Below are 18,291 nucleotides of genomic sequence, written 5' to 3' on the forward strand. Positions count from 1 at the left end.
CAATGCTGCTGAAGAATTTGCATACTTTTGTGTGCTCCAAACTTGAAATTTCCAAAGTTTTTAATGCATTACTTTAGACCCAAGAGAAAGGTACAACATTTTTCCCTCTTGTTCAGTGCAAATCTGAAACTATTTAGTGTTTTTTTGTTTTTGTTTTTGTTTGAGATGGAGTTGTACTCTGTCACCCAGGCTGGAGTACAGTGGTGCAGTCTCGGCTCATTGCAACCTCCGCCTCCCAGGTTCAAGCAATTCTTCTGCCTCAGCTTCCTGAATAGCTGGGGTTATAGGCACATGCCACCATACCTAGCTGATTTTTGTATTTTTGGTAGAGATGGGGTTTCACTATGTTGGCCAGGCTGGTCTTGAACTCCTGACCTCAGGTGGTCCACCCGCCTCGGCCTCCCAAAGTGCTAGGATTACAAATGGAGGCCCCATGCCTGGCCTGAAACTATTTTCTGATCTTAAATTCAGAGTCTGGGCTTAGATAGGCAGGAGTTGCCCTGAGCTGTCACCATTCCCAACTGAAGTTATTACAGTGAGTTTCCATAACTGACCCAGAAAACCACTGAAGTCACCAATTTTCTGTTAGACTGAAACAGAAAGAAGGTGACCAAGCCACTGATTATAAAGCTACTTTGATTAGAAGAGAATATAAAATTTCAATCTGTGATGATGGGGAGGATTTTTCATTGGTGGGGTTCCCCTAAGAGAAGTGAGAAAATTCCACTAATTTGAAAACCCATTTTTGAAAGACTACCATTTCAAAGACTGTAAACTAAACCTCTGTTGAGTAGAGTGGGTATGGGAGCTAGGTATGCAGGTGTGCATCTGTGAGAGGGGGACAGGGAGAGAATTACTGAGGCTGGAATAGGAATCCTGATGGCTGCTCTTGCTGCTCTCTTCCACCTTAACCCTGCCGCAGTAGTGATGCAGAGATACCTGGGCTGGACCATGAAGATTTAGCTGGTGACCCTCAGGATGATAAGCAGCAGCTTTCAGAGGGTAAGGGAAACTTAGCATCTGCCAACAGTCTTGTATGTTTACAAAAGGATGGGTCCACTGGGCTCTGATTGAGGTATGGAATTTTAGTGGATACAGATTTGGGACTTAGCAAGACTCCCTTGGGAGTCTTTCGAGTCTTTCCTAGAACAGTGCTGGTCGAAACAGTGCCACTCTCCAGCCGTTTCTCCAGCTATATTGACAATAGTTCCACATTCTAGCAGTCAAAATAGTCTTAAGGATCATCTTTATCTTGTTATTTTCTTCCTCATACATGTATGCAGCTGAGGTTGTCAAGTGATGAATGGGTGACATGGTGCTGTTACAGGCTGTGTAGCTCATCTCTGGATGATGATCATGCACTATTATTCCAGAAACACTGAAAAAGGTTTTTTTTGAGGGCCCCATCCTGCCATCTTGCTCTTCCACAGAATCGTAGTTAATGACTGTGTCATTACTCCTCAGGGATCTAGAAGCCTTCCTCCTTCCTCCCTCCTCCCTTTTCAGTTTCAACTCTATTGGTATCTACATTACTATCTCATATCATGAACTATAGGCTTTGTTCTCTGTGAGGGTAAATCCAGCCATACTTCTCTTTTGAGTCCCTTACACCTCACCTCATTGTGAAACATCCTCTTTCCTCTGCTTGTTCATCTATGCCTCTTTTAGTTATACTCTTACTCATTCTCAATGTAATTTTTTCTTCCAGAAAGCTTTCTCTGCCCCACCTACCCTACCACAGACTGGGTTATGTGCTCTGCTGCCTAACTGCCTTCTTTCCCAATGGCATCCTTATACTTCACTCTGCAACAACACTTAATCACATGTCATTTCCTCTCACTAATCCACAAGCTCCATGAAGGAAAGGATTGTGTTTTGCTCACTTCTTTATCCCAGTACCTGATACATTTTAGGGGAACAGTAGTATTTGTTGATCGAATTAAGGCACACATGCATGATAAAATTCTGAATAATTCTAAAAAATATTTTGTCAGTTACGTAATATTAACTTGGATTTGTCTCCTCTGAGTCAACCAAAGACGAATGTAGCTGTCAAAAATTGTTGATAGAAACTTTCTACCTAGCTGGCTAAAACATGCGAGTCTTTACTGACCTATAATCAAGCTGTTCTACACACACACACACGTAGGTACACAGGCACCACTGGGGAGTGGGTCTAGGAATAAAGTCAATACTAGAGAAATCTAGGTAGGTCCAGCTTCTCGATGACAGAAAATCTGCTTGCTCAACTCTCAGGAAACACTGATATAGCAAACATGTCTGAAAGGTTTATATGCACCAGGTACTGTTCTATGTGAAGATGTAAATTGCTAATTTACATTCGTTGGAAGTCCTATAGATCATGTGTGATGGCCTCTCAGTGAAAATGTTCAGTTTGAAATGTGGCCAATTCTGTGGCCTTGAGCCAGTTCCTTAATCACTCTAGGCTTCAATTACCTGATCTGTAAAATGGTATATAATAGTACTTCCCTCATAGGTTTATTAGGAAAACTGAATGAATATGTGTAACCTGCTTAGAACAGTGCCTGGCATGACAGCAACCTTACAAATGGTTGCTATCATTAACTGAAATTATGCCATCCAGCAATGAAATAAAAACGTTTTAGAGACCTGACTCACCTGAGAGAGGGTAACTAAACATAGTGTATTCTTCAGTGCCAGTCCTTTAGGCAGGGTCATATAATCCCAGGTAACATGAAGTGGCGGGGCAGATCCCTGTAGGTATTTAAGCATAAAAGGGCATTTTACAAAACTAATTTGGTTGAATTTTTTTTTTTTTTTTTTTTTAAGAGATGTAGTTTCGCTCTTGTCACCCAGGCTGGAGTGCAGTGGGGCAATCTTGGCTCACTGCAACCTCCGCCTCCCAGATTCAAGCGATTATCCTGCCTCAGCCTCTCAAGTAGCTGGGATTACAGGAGCCTGCCACCACGCCCAACTAATTTTTGCATTTTTAGTAGAGATGGGGTTTCACCATGTTGGCCAGGCTGGTCTTGAACTCCTGACCTCAGGTGATCCACTCGCCTTGGCCTCCCAACGTGCTGGGATTACAGGCATGAGCCACTGCGCCCAGCCAGTTGAATTCTTATGTATAAACAGAACCAAGCAAATCTATTACCTTTTTGAGAACAGGGATCAGGTTTCCATCCCCCATTTCTAAAATGGCACCTGGAACATAGTTGATTTTTAAATGTTTCTTCAGTAAGCAAATGATTTCCTACCACCACCTGTTATACCATATGCAACTATGAGTTATCTGTAGCCTTTTGACATACTAGTGATAATGAACGTGTTGTTCAGGGACTGCATTAATCCGGTGATTCTCCCTGCATCCCCTCCCCTCCCCTCACACCAGTCTCCCTATATCAAACCCAGAGTGGAGACTGCTTTGAAGCATCCATGAAAACGAGCCAGGTCAGCCTGCAGTTGAGACCAAGAGAAATAACCTTTATCACCAAGCCTAGCAGTTTACATTCCCCTGAATCAACAAAAGGCTAAAAGAATAAATGGTAGATTTGATTTTTCCCTACCTTCTCACTTCCTCCTCCTCAATACAGAGCATTTGATAGAACTTATTTAAATCAGGGGTCTGCTTTTCGATAATTACATTTATTTCTTTAAATATGTGTATTTAAAGCACTTTTTTTTTTTTTTTTTTTTTTGACGTGCTGTCTTCAAGGGTAGGTGACAAGACTCATTTTCCAACTTGTATCCATATGGAAAAGTGGTTTGGGTCACCCCAAGCAAATGGAAGTAAGCCAATCCAGTTACCTCTAAACATCTTTTATCACAAAGTTTTTATTGAACAAAAATAATATGACAGTAAAAATGATACATATATGAAAGTGAATGAAGATCTGCAGTCATAGAAAAGATGTGTACAAAGAGACCAACATTCAGGTTATATAGTTCTATAAAACTTTTCCCATAGCAGTTTAACACTGATTAAGCAGACATAAAAAGGAAAAGAAAGTCATTAATGTTCTTTGAAACCTATTTTCTGAGTAAAATACTTCTGCTAAAACGCACACACACACAGAATGAGGCAGAGCTATACGAGTTACTCTTCAGTTCCTCCAGTTCTCTATTTGTGTTACAGGAGTGTTTTCATCCATCAAAAAACTGTGGTATTTTTGCATTTGTAATAAATGGATCTAGAGCATACATTAATCCCAATTTCCGAAGGAAAAGAATCAGATCTATAGTCATTTAAATATTTCCAATCAGCATTTACATAAACAAGTATACTAAAAATAGTATTTTGAGATTTTTGCATATTAACTTCCTTTAGTTTGTCTATAAGAATCATGCATTTTGGATGTGTTCTCTTATCTGACAACACAATTTTAAATGCTTTGTCTTTATGTTTTGTTTGTTTTACTAATAACATAGTTTTGAACCAGTGATTACTTACAGCTAGGCATGGGGGAAACAGAATTGGACTGAGCACCAATCATTGTTCTACCTTCAGTAAGCTGTGCAGCCTTAGGCAACTCCCAGCTTCTTCTGTGCACCTGTCTTGAGCTGGAAACAGGTGGTGGGAAGCATTCTCAAAGGCTTCTTCTCAGTAAATATCAGTTCCCTGGACCAGCTCCTTTTATTGTGGTACAGAATTATTATCAGCCTATGGGGTGGGGTCGGGGGGACAGTAGTGTCTATTGGTGGATTTTGGAACCAGTGTCATTACAGTCAAGGAGGCATAATAGAGTGTTTGGATTTTCATCCTTTGATAAGGACCCACATCCCCACATACAGAGATGCTCAATTCCAATTGAGAAACCTCAGAATTTCTAAGTATCAAAGCAATATTCTGGTTTTTTCCTGAAAATTCAAGAAATGTGTTTTCTCAAACCTCGTTTTTTAATCCTTTCTCATAATCCTGCGACTTAATGCCCAGTTTGGATCATTTAGTCACATTTCAAGTTAGTTTTTATCACTTATAGTTAAGGATTATAATTAATCTTGAATTTAAAGCTTGGTGCTTTTCAGTTTTCTTGGTATTAGAACTTTCCTTCATGTACAGGTATGGTGGTACCTTTGGACTGGTGCCTGCTGATTTTCTGATGGAACAGAAAATAGGTCTGTATTATCACTACTCCAAATTACATTACACAAAAAAATTTACTGGAGTGTTCCAAGTTGTTATCAGTTCAGTTCCACGATGATGAGGTTCCTATAGAATTTTTCATCTGTCAGATTTCCTTCATTCTCCCCATAACTTTAGTAATATATAAAGCAGTGTATCCTCTCTCAATTTCCACAAGCAAGGCCTTTAGTACCTCCAGTTCTCTATTTGTATTACAGCAAGTTTTTGATCCATCAGAAATTGTGAATACCTACCTATGCTGATGAAGATACCTAGTGTTAAAAATTGTTTCTTTGTTGTTTGGGTTCATCACCAGTCTGTGAGCTGCTTCCAAAGCATTAGATTTTTAATAGTTCCAGGGGAATCCCAATTTATACTGACACAGTAAATATATCAGATGGTCAGGATTCTCTATGGAAAACTGAGAAAACTAGGGCTAATTTTTTGAAATAAGAATATGCTAACCTAAGAGAGATTCTCGGGCCTGGAATAGCATGAACTTGATGTAGCTTTTCCATCTCAGATTTTTGTCTGGGAGGCATCTAAAAGATACTGTAAACAGCTAAGGAGGCTAGCCTTTCAAAGTTCATTCTTTCGAAAATGCACTTTAGAACATTTTCTTTTATCAATGTTTATTGTCTAAATATGGCTTAGTTTATTATAAAAACATTACTTGGACATTTACTGAATTTCAGTTCAAAAGAGGTTCTAAGGCAATTCTTAATACAATTGAAAGTAAAAAAGAAAATGTGATATGAATATGCTTTCATATTGCCCACTGGTGAAAAATAATGAAATTCTACTAGAGAGCTGTTTGATACTAATTTTCATCTTTCAAACATTTCCTCTTAATACTAAAAAATATATAAATCATTTACATTAAATGCAAAGGAAGGCACAGCTGGTTATAGTCTATATAAGCACACAGTTTAGCATACGCAGAACTAAAGAGAAAAAGCTTCACATCCTTATTCGTTATACTGAAAACCATTAAGAAAAGTTCTTCACTGTCAACAGTGTTCAACACTTAAGAGCTAAAAGGATATAAAAACAAAAACATTAAAATTCACTTAATGCAAAAGATTTTCATATATACTTGAATATATCAAAAACAGTTTTTAAAATGCTAACATAAATCTAGACTATCCATGTTATGAAAAGTGCAAACCAAATTAACAGAGTTTCACAATGTCCTTCTCATGACACAGGTAAACTAGCCCATGGGGACAAATTTGTTTCATCAGTTAATGAGTCCTTAATTGTCACCAGACGTCATCAGGATTTCTGAGAGTTCGAAGAAAGCAGTACTGGAGAAGCAGCTCTGTCCAGACTGGGGATTGGCACTGGCATGTGGCCATTAAGCAGTGTGGGGAACTGTAGGGGACAAAAGATTTTTACAATAATTACTGCAAATCCATTGCAAAAAACTTAGGTTCTTTACATTCCCATATAGTCCATAGCAGTCCACTTCTCATCACCCCTGTGATAGAGATTAGTTGCCAGTGTTTTTTACAGAATAATTGGAAGATGACAATGAGATCAAGATTACATAGAGCAAACAAAGGATAAGGCCCACAAAATGTCCCTAATTATTCTATATGCACAGGCTACTAGGAAAAAATATATAATTTATATGTTGCTAAAGCATCTATTTTTTAAAAGTTCTAAGCTACTCAGGATGCTGATAATGCTACAAATATTAAAAGAATGTTTAATATTAAATATGAAAATAATGTTTTGAAAACCATAGACTCTTTATATGTGACTCAGTAATTTCTAATACTATATTTTGAAATTTGCCATCAGTTTTTCAGGGTACTACAAAGATGATTCTTGCAGCTTTTATTCTTCTAAAGTAAGAAATGTATTTAATCTTAAAAGATTTTGAATAGATTATTTTGGAGCTAAGAAGGTATTCTTTCTAATTAAAATATCACACTTAGATCACTCGTAAGTGACAAAGAGTAAAATTAATTTCTGTATTGTTGTTAACTAAGATGATAAATAGTAGGATAGTATATGCTCTGATAATGAGTTTCAGGTCTGAAACAAATACTACTTGCAACTAGATTTGCATTGTTTAGGATGTGTCAAAAAGATCTCCTGAGCTGTCTTTTCTAGCTTATTTCCTATTTAGTCCAGGTAAGTTAAATATTAAACTTCAGTGCCAAATATCAAATTACGGAGCCTGGCACATGTTAGAAGTACAACAAATACTTTAAGTAAATATGTTTTTGCAGTTTTCAAACTATTTCAGTAACTTGTGTCAAGGGCTTGTCATTTCATTTGATATCTAGGAGCTGTAACATAAGTTTTGTTGTCCCCATTTTACAGATGAGAAAACAGATTTCAAATAAGTTCTGTTGGCTAAAGGTGACACAGCTAATAAGCAACACAGTCAAGTTTTAAACAAATCTTTCAGTACTAACATTGCATAACTTTTTATTTTGGTAGGAGTTGGGGGTATCTTTAATTACTGTTTTAATTTCTTTAATGGTTATTGGCATATTCAAGGTTTTTCTTTCTTTTCTGGAACTTTGGAATTTTAATTTTTTCTAGAATTTTATCCACTTCAACTGTATTATCAAATCTATGCACATACAGTTTATACTCTTGTTTAAAAAGGTCTGTGCTACTAACCACTCTACTGAGTTAGAGTGAACAATGGAAGATGAGCAGATTTTAAATTTTCATGCTTTTATTTATTTTACTTTATTTAGAAATAGGGTCTGGCTCTGTCGCCCAGGCTGGAGCGTAGTGACACAATATTGGCTCACTGCAACCTCCACCAGCCATCCTCCCACTTTAGCCTCCCAAGTAGCTGGGACTATAGGTGGATGCCACCATGCCCAGCTATTTTTGTATTTTTGGTAAAGATGAGGTTTCACCGTGTTGCCCAAGCTGGTCTCGAACTCCTGAGCTCAAGCAACTGGCCTGCCTTGGCCTCCCAAAGTGCTAGGATTGCAGATGTGAACCAGTGTGCCTGGCCTGCAGTTTCATTCTTTTCGTTTATTTGCATCTTCTCTCTCTTTGGTCTACCTTATTGGTGTTTTCAAGAGAATCAGTTTTGGTATTGTTCATCTGTTTTGCAAACTAAATTGCTGATTTCTGCCCTTATTATTTTTGTATACTTAATGGACATAGTTTCTCTTGATTAGCCTGGCTTTTCTGACATATTTTTTAGTCATCTTTATTAGGCTCTTCTCCTATGACACTCCCCTGTTTTAAACTGCAACATTTCCCAAACTTTTGTCCCCAGCCACCTTTTCTCCAGTACCATGCTTGGACTTGACAACAGTTTCCATTTTAGACATCTCCAACCAATGCCTCTTTCCCACAAAACCTGCTCTTCTTCCATTGCTCACTCTAAGTCAGTGAGAATGGTGGCTGGGACCACAAACTTAAAGAGTCAGGGCTCCACCACTTACTAGTGTGTTATCTTGAATAAACTAGCCAATATCCCTGTGCCTTAGTCTTATCTTTAAAACAGAATTACTGGCAATATTAAATGAGAAGCCCCCAAAAGTGCTAAGAACAATGTCTTGCACACAGTAAGTCATCAATCATCAACAAATGTTAACTATGGTTATTTTTTTTTTCCAGACAGGCTCACTGTCGCCCCGGTTTGAGTGCAGTGGTGTGCTCATGGCTCACTGCAGCCTCAATCTCCAGGGCTCAAACAGTGCTGCCACCTCAGCCTCCCTAGTGGCTGGGACCACAGGCACACACGCCAGCACACATGTCCCAAGTTTTGTACTTCTTTTTGTAGAGACAGGGTCTTGCTGTGTTGCCCCTGGTGGTCTTGAACTCTTGGGCTCAAGTGATCCACCCATGTCACCCTCCCAAAGTGCTGGGATTACAGGCGTGAACCACCATGCCCGGCCTTAACTATTGTTATTTAATAGCATTTCCAGTATGTTAATCACTTAGTAATCTTTGCCTCTTCTTAATTTTCACTACCTACTTACTACTCAGACCCATCTCAAAGTCTGCCTCTCTTGAGCTCACCTCTAAAATATCTTCTAATTATATCCTGTGTCCAATGTTCTAATCTCAAAGAGTGATTCTCCCTTCAATATTTGTAGTATCATTTCCTCTGGCCAGGTATGGTCGTTCACACCTGTAATCCTAGCCCTTCGGGAAGCTATGGCAGGAGGATTGCTTGAGCTCCGGAGTTCAAAACTAGCCTGAGCAATATAGCGAGACCTCGTTTCTACAAAAAAATCTTAAAAATTAGCCGGGCTTGCTGGTATATGCCTGTAGTCCCAGCTACTTGAGAGGCTGAGGTGAGAGGATTGCTTGAGCCCAGGAGGCAGAGGTTGCAGTAGGCCAAGATTGTGCCACTGCACTCCACCTTGGGCAACACAGCAAGCTCGTCTCAAAAAATAAAAATAACAATTTCCTCTTATCTTACTGTTCCTTCCACTTTCTCTTCAGTTCTTCCTCCACACTAGTATCAGTGATTGTTCTCTAAAACGGAGATCTCATCCTCCTACCTCCAGCTTAAAAAGCCTAAACAGTTAACAGATAAAGGGAGAAACTCCTAAGCCTATAATCAAGGCCCACAGCTGCGTTTCCGACCTTATCTCCTCTCACCTGGTCCCTTCCTAAACAGACTTTCATGTCCCAGTCATTCGGCTCTATTCATCTAAATGTACTCGATCGAAATCCTGTCCCTTCCTCCCAGCTCAGGCGCCACTGCTTGCTTGGAACCTGTCCAGTCTCCAGCTGGAAAGAGCGTGTCTGCCCCTTACTTTCTGCAGCACTTTGTTTACTCATCCATTATTCACATATTCTATGTCCCTACAGTCCTTGTCGCAGAGCATTGCAAATATTTGCTGGGTTAGATTTGAACTAAAAATTACAGCACACATTCTTAATTGAAAACTTAATTAGCTCTACCTTGTTTCAAGACATACCTATTCCTACTAGGCATATTCCACATTGGAACAAAATCTATTTCAAAAGTCACGGAACAGACATCCTTAGACAAGAAGAAAATACTAAACTGTCCAAGAAAAACCGAGTTCACTTTATAAATCAAGGTTCTTTGTTTACATTTAGCACAATGTCTTTGGTGCCTCTCTCCTTACCTAAACATTTCTCAATTATAAAGCATACCTCTGCCAGAAAGGCGTCTTCTCTCTCCTTCCTTGGAATTCTTTAATATCTGCTGTAACCCGCTACAGTAATCATATTGGGGCCCTTCTGTACAAAAATGCTTCAGCTCTTCAACTATTACCCTGAGGATTCTGATCAACCTTTCCAATCATGATAATAGGAAACTGGCCAGCGTCACTTAAAATGTATAAGCCAAGTGTATTTTTTGTCTTCCTTCATTACATCTATAGCATACATGAAAGAGGTTTGTTGTTATTTTGAAATAAAATTATTTTCATCAGTTTAAAAGGGATGTTGGCCAGCGTGGTGGTACGCCTATAGTCCCAGCTACTCCAGAGGCTGAAGTGGAGTTGAACCCAGGAGTTCAAGACCAGCCTGGACAACATATTGAGACCCCGTCTCTAAACTTTAAAAAAAAAAGGTTCTTAAAAAAATAAGACACCGCTGATAGTAATCTGAATTCTGAATATGTATCAATGATCAATTATATTGTCTAGTTTTAAAAATCAGAAAGTATTATTCTTCTACCAAATTTTGTTGTTTACCATTCTTGAAATTGCTATTTTCTACTTTTGCCACACTCAATCGCTCTTTTCACAGGAAGAGTTATAATATTTTAAAAGGCAAAAAGTTGTTTTTCCTTAGTCTCATGGATCCAGCCACAAACAGAAAGCCCAAGGTCATACAACCTGTCAGCCATCCGGAATACCAGTTTGTCTTTCATTTTTTTAAGGGTTGTATTCTGAATGGCTTCACTAAAGAGAACAGGTCCACCTGGTGAAATTAAAACTTTAAGCAGGTAGCCTTTAAATGCAGTAATTTCTGATGCAGAATTCTAAATATAAACTAGGAACCTCTGGTCTGCAGTGCTTCTCAAATTGGTTTCTGGACTGCGTAGTATCACTAGGAACATGAAAAAAAATGTTTTTGGGCCAGGCACGGTGGCTTACGCCTGTAATCCCAGCAATTTGGGAGACCAAGGCAAGCGGATCAACTTGAAGTCAGGAGTTTGGGACCAGCCTGGCCAACACGGCAAAACCCCATCTGTATCAAAAATACAAAACTTAACAGGGTGTGGTGGTGCATGCCTGTAGTCCTAGCTACTTGGGATGCTGAAGCAGGAGAATCACTTGAAGCCAGGAGGTGGAAATTGCAGTAAGCAGAGATCACACCACTGCACTCCAGCCTGGGCAACAGAGAGACTGTGTCTCAAAAAAAAGTTTTTATCAGGCCCTATCCCAGACCTACTGAATCAGAAACTCTGGGAGTGGGGCCCTGCAATCTTTATTTTAACTCACCCTCTAGGAGAGTTGAGTGCTAACTTTGAGAACCATTTGTCTACAGTAGTCTACTGTACATTTGTCTGTACTGTATTGTTTGTACTGTACATTTGTCTACTGAGGACTGAAGAAATGAGGGTGTGCATGTATCCCAACTCCCAGAGATTGATAACGTGTCGAATCACTGTAGACATGAACCATCATTTACTGTTGGGAGAGTTGGGCTGGAAAAGGTATCTAAGACAAGGGATCCCAAAGAACCCCCAGCCAATAGTGCTCCATTGCTTTCCTAGGGGGTTGCCAAGGCCTGCACCAATCAGGTGGCAGAATTCCCAGTAAGGAGAGAAATGAGAGGCCACTTATTATTCACAAATACCTACTGAACTCTACAGAAGCTCTGTGTTAGATTCTAGGATTATAGTATAACAATCCCTACTGCCATGGAGTTTACTGTAACCAAACAATTTCTTTTTATTCTATTAATTTTAGAATTCTGCTGCTCTAATCTTAAGACTTTCAGGAAATGAGGTGTTTTTATCTCCCCACCAAAAGATTAGTATTCCTAATTTTAAACTTTCCTAATACAACATTTGCTCATTGCTTTTTGCTTACTATTTCTAGTTTCTCTTTTCCTACCTGAGCTGAAACTGCTAAAAATCAACATGACTATAGCTCAATTTCTTGTGACGGGAATAAGGGCTGGGAAAGAGACAGAAACCCAATTACTCCAAGCATATGGTCACTTCATGACACCCTACCCCAACCCCACTAGGAAACCAAAGAAGCAAGATGGCAACCAAAACCTCTTTAGTTCCACCCTTATAAAGAGACCCTAAATCCCAGTATGTACAGCTCCTGGCACAGAGGAGGTACTCAGCAAACATTTAACCTTGACAAGCAAAATGACCAGCTCAGATGATCGTGAAGACTTGCACTTACCTTTCTCAGACTTCTCTTTGTGAATTCATTTAGACAGTCAGTAATTACTGAGCCTCACTTGTACACCAAGCCATGTGCCAGATGCTGGGGACGCCACAGTGAACAGGATTCCTTTCTGGTCTCGAGGGCCCATAGTTTAGTGGGAAAGATTGCCAGATCAACGGGCAATCATAATACAAAGTGCCACGTGCTAGATGCAATGGTACCCAAAGAGCTGCAACTAACTCAGGGTAAGCCACACTGTGGGGCATAGGATACAGACAAGGATGATGAGAAAAGCTAGAATTAGGGAAAGAGGGAGTTTGCACTGGGTCCACCTTTTCTTCAATCCTGTCCCTAGGATCCTTTCCACCTATACTCAACATATTCAAACAGTAACACCTTAGTCAGTGAATAATGATCTGTGGGTCTCAAGGAGGAAATACTGACTTCTCCATGATAGCAAGTGACGGTCCTGCAAGATTCTAGTGTGTGAATGAATAATGAAGGTGCTGCCTAGTATGGAGAGTTCTGTAAGATAAAGCAGCTAAGTCTTCATTATTTTTTAACCAAATACCCTGGATTCTCCTTTTTCATTACAGAACAAGGAGCTTAATGATGATTCATAAAATGATGCAAGCAATTTTTCTATCCCAGGATGGGGAAATTGTTCACTATTTTTATTTTCACTTTATGTCAAATGAGCTGCTACATTAACTAGGAGGATTAGTATTTTAAAATCTTGTGTGGACTTTTATAAATAATTTTTATTTTCATTTTATTTTAAATAGAGATGGGGTCTCACTGTGTTGCCCAGGCTGGTCTCAAACAATCCTCCCACCCTCAGCCTCCCAAAGTGCTGGGATTACAGGTGTGAGCCATCACGCTGGCCTAAAGAATGATTTTTAAAGTTTTGCCTTTTCCTTAATAAATTTCCTGTTTTCATAAACAAATGAAAATATGCAAAACACTTCAAGAACTTAATTGTTCCACGTATGGGCGTCTGGCATGAGTATGCCATTTCTGCCTCAATGAAAGTGTCTGCCTCTGAAGGGCGTGCAACCCCATTAACATGAACCCCCTTTGGACATTTAACATTTTAACCCAACACTGGGCAAAACTCACTGTTACCTCTGCAGGATTTAGAGAAAAAACCATCCCTCAGAAGTGTAATGTTTAAAAGTTCATTTCCAAACGCTCACCTGGAACAGCGTGCTTGGCCCTTGCAGCCTGGCAGGACTCAGTGGAGCAACTGGACTAAGGCTGCTCCAGAAATGTATGCTGGAGAGCAGCGGACTCGGAGTCAGAAGCAATCCATTTGGTGTCTGGGAAATAAAGCAAACAGACTTCTTCATATAGGTTCACCTGACTCAGGCCGTGACCAACAGAGCAGCAGAGAGAGGTTAGGTAGGCTAGGCATGGACCAGGAAATGACCTTACCATCTCAACTGGCAACGTTATTTCTGTGGGGCTGTGAACAGTTTAATTTTAATTTTTTTTCTTTTTGAGACAGTCTCGCTCTGTTGCCCAGGCTGGAGTGCAATGGCGCGATCTTGGTTCACTATAACCTCCACTTCCTGGGTTTGAGCAACTCTCCTGCCTCAGCCTCCAGAGCAGCTGGGATGACAGGCATCCACCACCACACCGACTAATTTTTGTATTTTTAGTAGAGAAGAGGTTTCATTATGTTGGCCAGGCTGGTCTCGAACTCCAAATAATCCGCCCACCTCGGCCTCCAAAAGTGCTGGGATTACAAGCATAAACCACCAGGCCAGCTGGCTAATTTTCTTCAATGCTAATTTTATTAACACTTTCATAAAGGAAAAAGGTATTGACACGTTACCTTCCCTAAACATTCTGGTGGAAAATTCAAGTTTGTATCAACTTTCATCCGAATGGTTTGTTCAACTTGTTCCCCTTCCCAGATTAAACAAGAATTAGTATACAAACAAAATGGGATCCAATAAAGGGGCTTTAGTTCTTCTTATCTATACTTTCCTGTTTTTCTACAGTGGACATCTATTACTTGGGTTACAAACACACGGTTTTAAATGGTCTCCATATCCACAGCTGTTAAGGATTTGGGATTTGCTGTTAAAATACCCTGTAGTAGCCTCTTTAGAAGCTCTGAGCCGGGTTTTCCAGATTCCATCTGGATGTGGGGTCGATGAGAATTCATTGCCCTGGCAATGGTTTGGGTGGGGGCAGGGAGGGCCCTTTCTTGTCAGATTGGGTGTAAAGCCAAAACCCTGGGTTTCCCAGGAGAGTTCCAAGGACTGCATTTGCTTGCACACATGCAGCAGGAGTCCTCGCCTGCAAGCCAGCTGGAGGGCAGAAGAAACACCCGCCCAGCTGCTAAGTCTGCACGGCTTTTATTCTCAGTGGAGACGAGCTCCCCGGCCCAGGGTGGTTTTGTACCTTTGGAGACTAGAAGGAGTCCCTCAGTGGTTTTGTGATGTCAATAAGGTGCTTTGTGTCAGAAGAACCACAGCAAAGGTGCCAGCCTTTCAGATTGCACCATGCTGGATGCTAAAGTGTTATTTTTTCCTAGAATTGGCCTCCGTAGCGTCATTAATTACCAACAGCATTTGGCTTAAACCTAAATTGAAAGGTCTGCTCTGTTCAGCAGAATGGAGACAAACATCCAAAGTTCCTCAAACTGTGAAGCTGCTGAAATGTAAACACATTTATACCAAATTATTTGAGTCGCTGGTTCCATGGCATTTCCTACATACTCAATGACCTATGAGGTTACTAGAATAAATACATGTTTTGAATAAGCTTCCCATTTGTTCTAGTCCAAGGCAATTTCACAAGCATGCCAGGCCATCTGGCCTAACAGTTAAAACTTAACGGCTCAGCATGGGCTCTGCCAGGGTTCCAATCTCAGAATCACTACTTCCCAACCAGGTAACCTCAGGCAAGCCACCTAACCTCTGTCTGTCTCAGTTTCCTCATCTGTAAAATGGGGAGAATAAAAATGCCCACGTTACAGGGTTGTTGGGAAGATTAAATAAGCTGATCTACTGCAAGCTCTTGTAAGATACGTGCCTGGTATACAGAAATGCTCAACAAGGGCCAGAGGCGGTTAGCTGGCTAGGTACGCTAGGTACTTCATACATGTTTTTGAACGAATAAATGGATTGGTAATTAACTGAAAGCATACATGACATACTTACTAAATGTCTTTCATCTATGTGAGGGAGAAATTCTCAACTGTATACAGAGAAGGACTTAATCTTCTGAAACAGACAAACTGAACTGAGTCAGCCTGGACTTGGAGGCTACTCTCAGTTGTGTTAGGCTCAAGGCCACAAGCTCAGGTGTTCTGGAAACTAATATCTGCATGTTACTCTGGAGCAAGGTTCCAACCACAGTATGTCACATTCACATGTAGTAACCAGTGTGTGTTCAAGGCCTCCTAGTTTATCCATCAATGAAGGCTCTCAAAGCTCTAAAGAGACAATCTTCTAAACCACAAAACACAGCTATCCTTCTCTCCTCCATGGCCATCATATACCCATCCTTTTTAATCCTCTGAGCAATGTACAAGGTCTAGAATTTCTATTTCTCTAGTCTAAAATGTATACCCATGTCTGGATTTGAGATGTTTGCACATTTGTTTCTAAGGAATACATGATGTACTCAGACTACAGTAGCCTTCTGTTTCTCATCTTTAATATGTCTGAAATGTCTTCTATAATATATGCAAATAAACACTGTAAAATGACTTCATTCCTTCCTCTTCCTTCTATCCCTGAAGTTCTCCCTGAAAATCCTGTGACCTTAAAGAACCATGTGGTTTCTTTGTTAAGGAAAGTTCCTACAACGTGTGCCCTGGGTTATCTCCGGGACAGTGTGAGACTTCACAGCCTCTCTCCATACACTCCAGGAGTCAGGCAGAGTGGGCTGAGCCTGAGGGCCAAGGGCTAAGGAAGCCACAGCAAAAAGCGCTGTCTTCTTTCCTTCCCCAAAGACAGTCTCGTTTTAACGAGCATGGCAGATAAGGAGCTCCTAATCCCATAGATCCGGGAAAGAGAGTAAGACCCTCATCCCAAGATCCCCTTTTCATTTTCCCCACTCAGTTCAGCTTCCACTTCCACTTCCACTTCATAACGTCTCCTAAAAAGGCTGCACATCTGAGCTCGCCAGGGTGAGCTGGCATCCAGGCATGCCCACCTGCGCACCCCTGCCCTGGCCCTCTACCTCCTCCTCTTGCCTTCCTCTGCCCATCAAAATGCCACCTCCTCAAAGGACACTTTCCTGATCTCCCCTCAACCACATGGGATTTCTTATTTCTGAATCTTTGTAACACTTTGTGACCATTTTTTCCTTAACATTTAACATGTTTTGCCTCATATTACGGTGATGGGCACATTTTTCTTATACCTCTTTCCGTAGCCTTTTGGATATCTGCTCATCTTTATTCCTCCTGTACTACTCAGCTCCTAAATACTGATGAACTGGAGCCATCCGCAGCTCTAGCTGGGTCCCCCCTGGCTTATCGTTTGTTGGGCATCTCCACTCGGGTGCACCACCATACTCAAACTTCACGAAGCTCAGCACCTTCCCACATCAGTGTTTCTTAAGACTCTTCCCCTGCTGTCAACAGGACCACCATGTATACACTGCCTCAACAAATACTGACCAAGAGTGCAAACTGTGTTTCAGGTGCCACAGATGAGGATCAAACAAGACATAATCCCTGCACGCAGAGCCCCATCTACCACCCGCATCCCAGTCCCCACCGTGCAAAATGCCTTTCAATAACTGCAAGCTCCGGACATAGCTTCTGGAGGCGTCTCACAACTGGGTCTCCTGTTTATCCCTCATTTCCATTCCTGCTGCATCCAAGCCCCTATCACCTTACAGATGGCATTCCACAACAGCCACCCAGGCCAGTCCACCTACCTCTGGTCTCCCCATCTATTCTGTACCCCATCACCAAATCAACCACCCCCAAACATGAGTTCACTCAACATTCAGTCACAGTTTCAGAAAGGATGTGATGTCCTCCTTAGCCACAACAGAAGGTTCCCCATAACCTGCTTTCATACACTTGCTAACTTCTGAGGACTAAGCTCTGATTTTTTATCTTGCCCAAATTCCTAGGCAGGGGTGTAGGGAGTCATGCCCTACAAACTGTAAATTTTCATTTGACCCTATATATGGTGACTTACTTTTCAATCTGACTCTGGCATAATATTATGAGACAAGGAAAAAATATTTAACCCCAAAATACATTTCCTTGCCATACCTTGAAATTGCTTGGCAATTTCATGACGTCTCATGCCTCCCTAAAATATACAAAACCAAGCTGTACCCCGACCACCTGGAGCACATATTCTCAGGACCTCCTGAGGGCTGTGTCACAGGCCGTGGTCACTCGTATTTGGCTCAGAATAAACCTCTTCAAATATTTTACAGAGTTTGACTCATTTTGTCGACGCTTTCCTCCCCGAACCCTCTTACTTGGTTTGATGTGTACTGAGCTTTCCTCATATGCATGGAGGACCAGCCATTCCAACCCACCAGTCCTTCAATGCTCCCTCGGAACTTCCCTGACCACCCAGCCCAGCCCATAGTTCCCTGGGCTACAGGCCCTCTCTACAAGTGACCTCATCCATTCCCATGGTTTCACCACCCCTTGCATGTTGATGACTCCCTAACCTCCTCTCCAGCTCCAAAACACTCTCCCTCTCCAGATGCAGCTGGACTTTTCCACCCGAATGTCCTGCAGGGTCCTCAAACTCAACATGGCCCCAACTGGACGTTTAGCCTTTTCCCAGGGAACTTATTCTTCCTCCCATGTTCCTCACACTCAATTCTGGCTCTCCCCGCTCCTCCCACCCAGTCAGTCACCAAGTC

General features: G+C 41.0%; 1 protein-coding gene across 2 annotated transcripts in view; it reads right to left on the reverse strand.

The window, feature by feature from the left end:
- Nucleotides 1-3,798: 3,798 nt before the first annotated feature.
- The window catches only part of LOC105483661 (ETS transcription factor ELK3), a 79,792-nt gene continuing 65,299 nt past the window's right edge, over nucleotides 3,799-18,291 (reverse strand). For both annotated transcript variants that reach the window (XM_011744631.3, XM_011744632.3), the window contains exons 4-5: nucleotides 13,626-13,748; nucleotides 3,799-6,478 (exon numbers count right to left, since the gene is read on the reverse strand). In XM_011744631.3, coding sequence (XP_011742933.1) covers nucleotides 6,380-6,478; nucleotides 13,626-13,748 — 222 coding nt within the window. In that variant the 3' untranslated portion in view covers nucleotides 3,799-6,379. The remainder of the gene's footprint in view (nucleotides 6,479-13,625; nucleotides 13,749-18,291) is intronic.

Source organism: Macaca nemestrina, chromosome 10 (assembly GCF_043159975.1).
Source record: "Macaca nemestrina isolate mMacNem1 chromosome 10, mMacNem.hap1, whole genome shotgun sequence".
Lineage (NCBI taxonomy): Eukaryota > Metazoa > Chordata > Mammalia > Primates > Cercopithecidae > Macaca > Macaca nemestrina.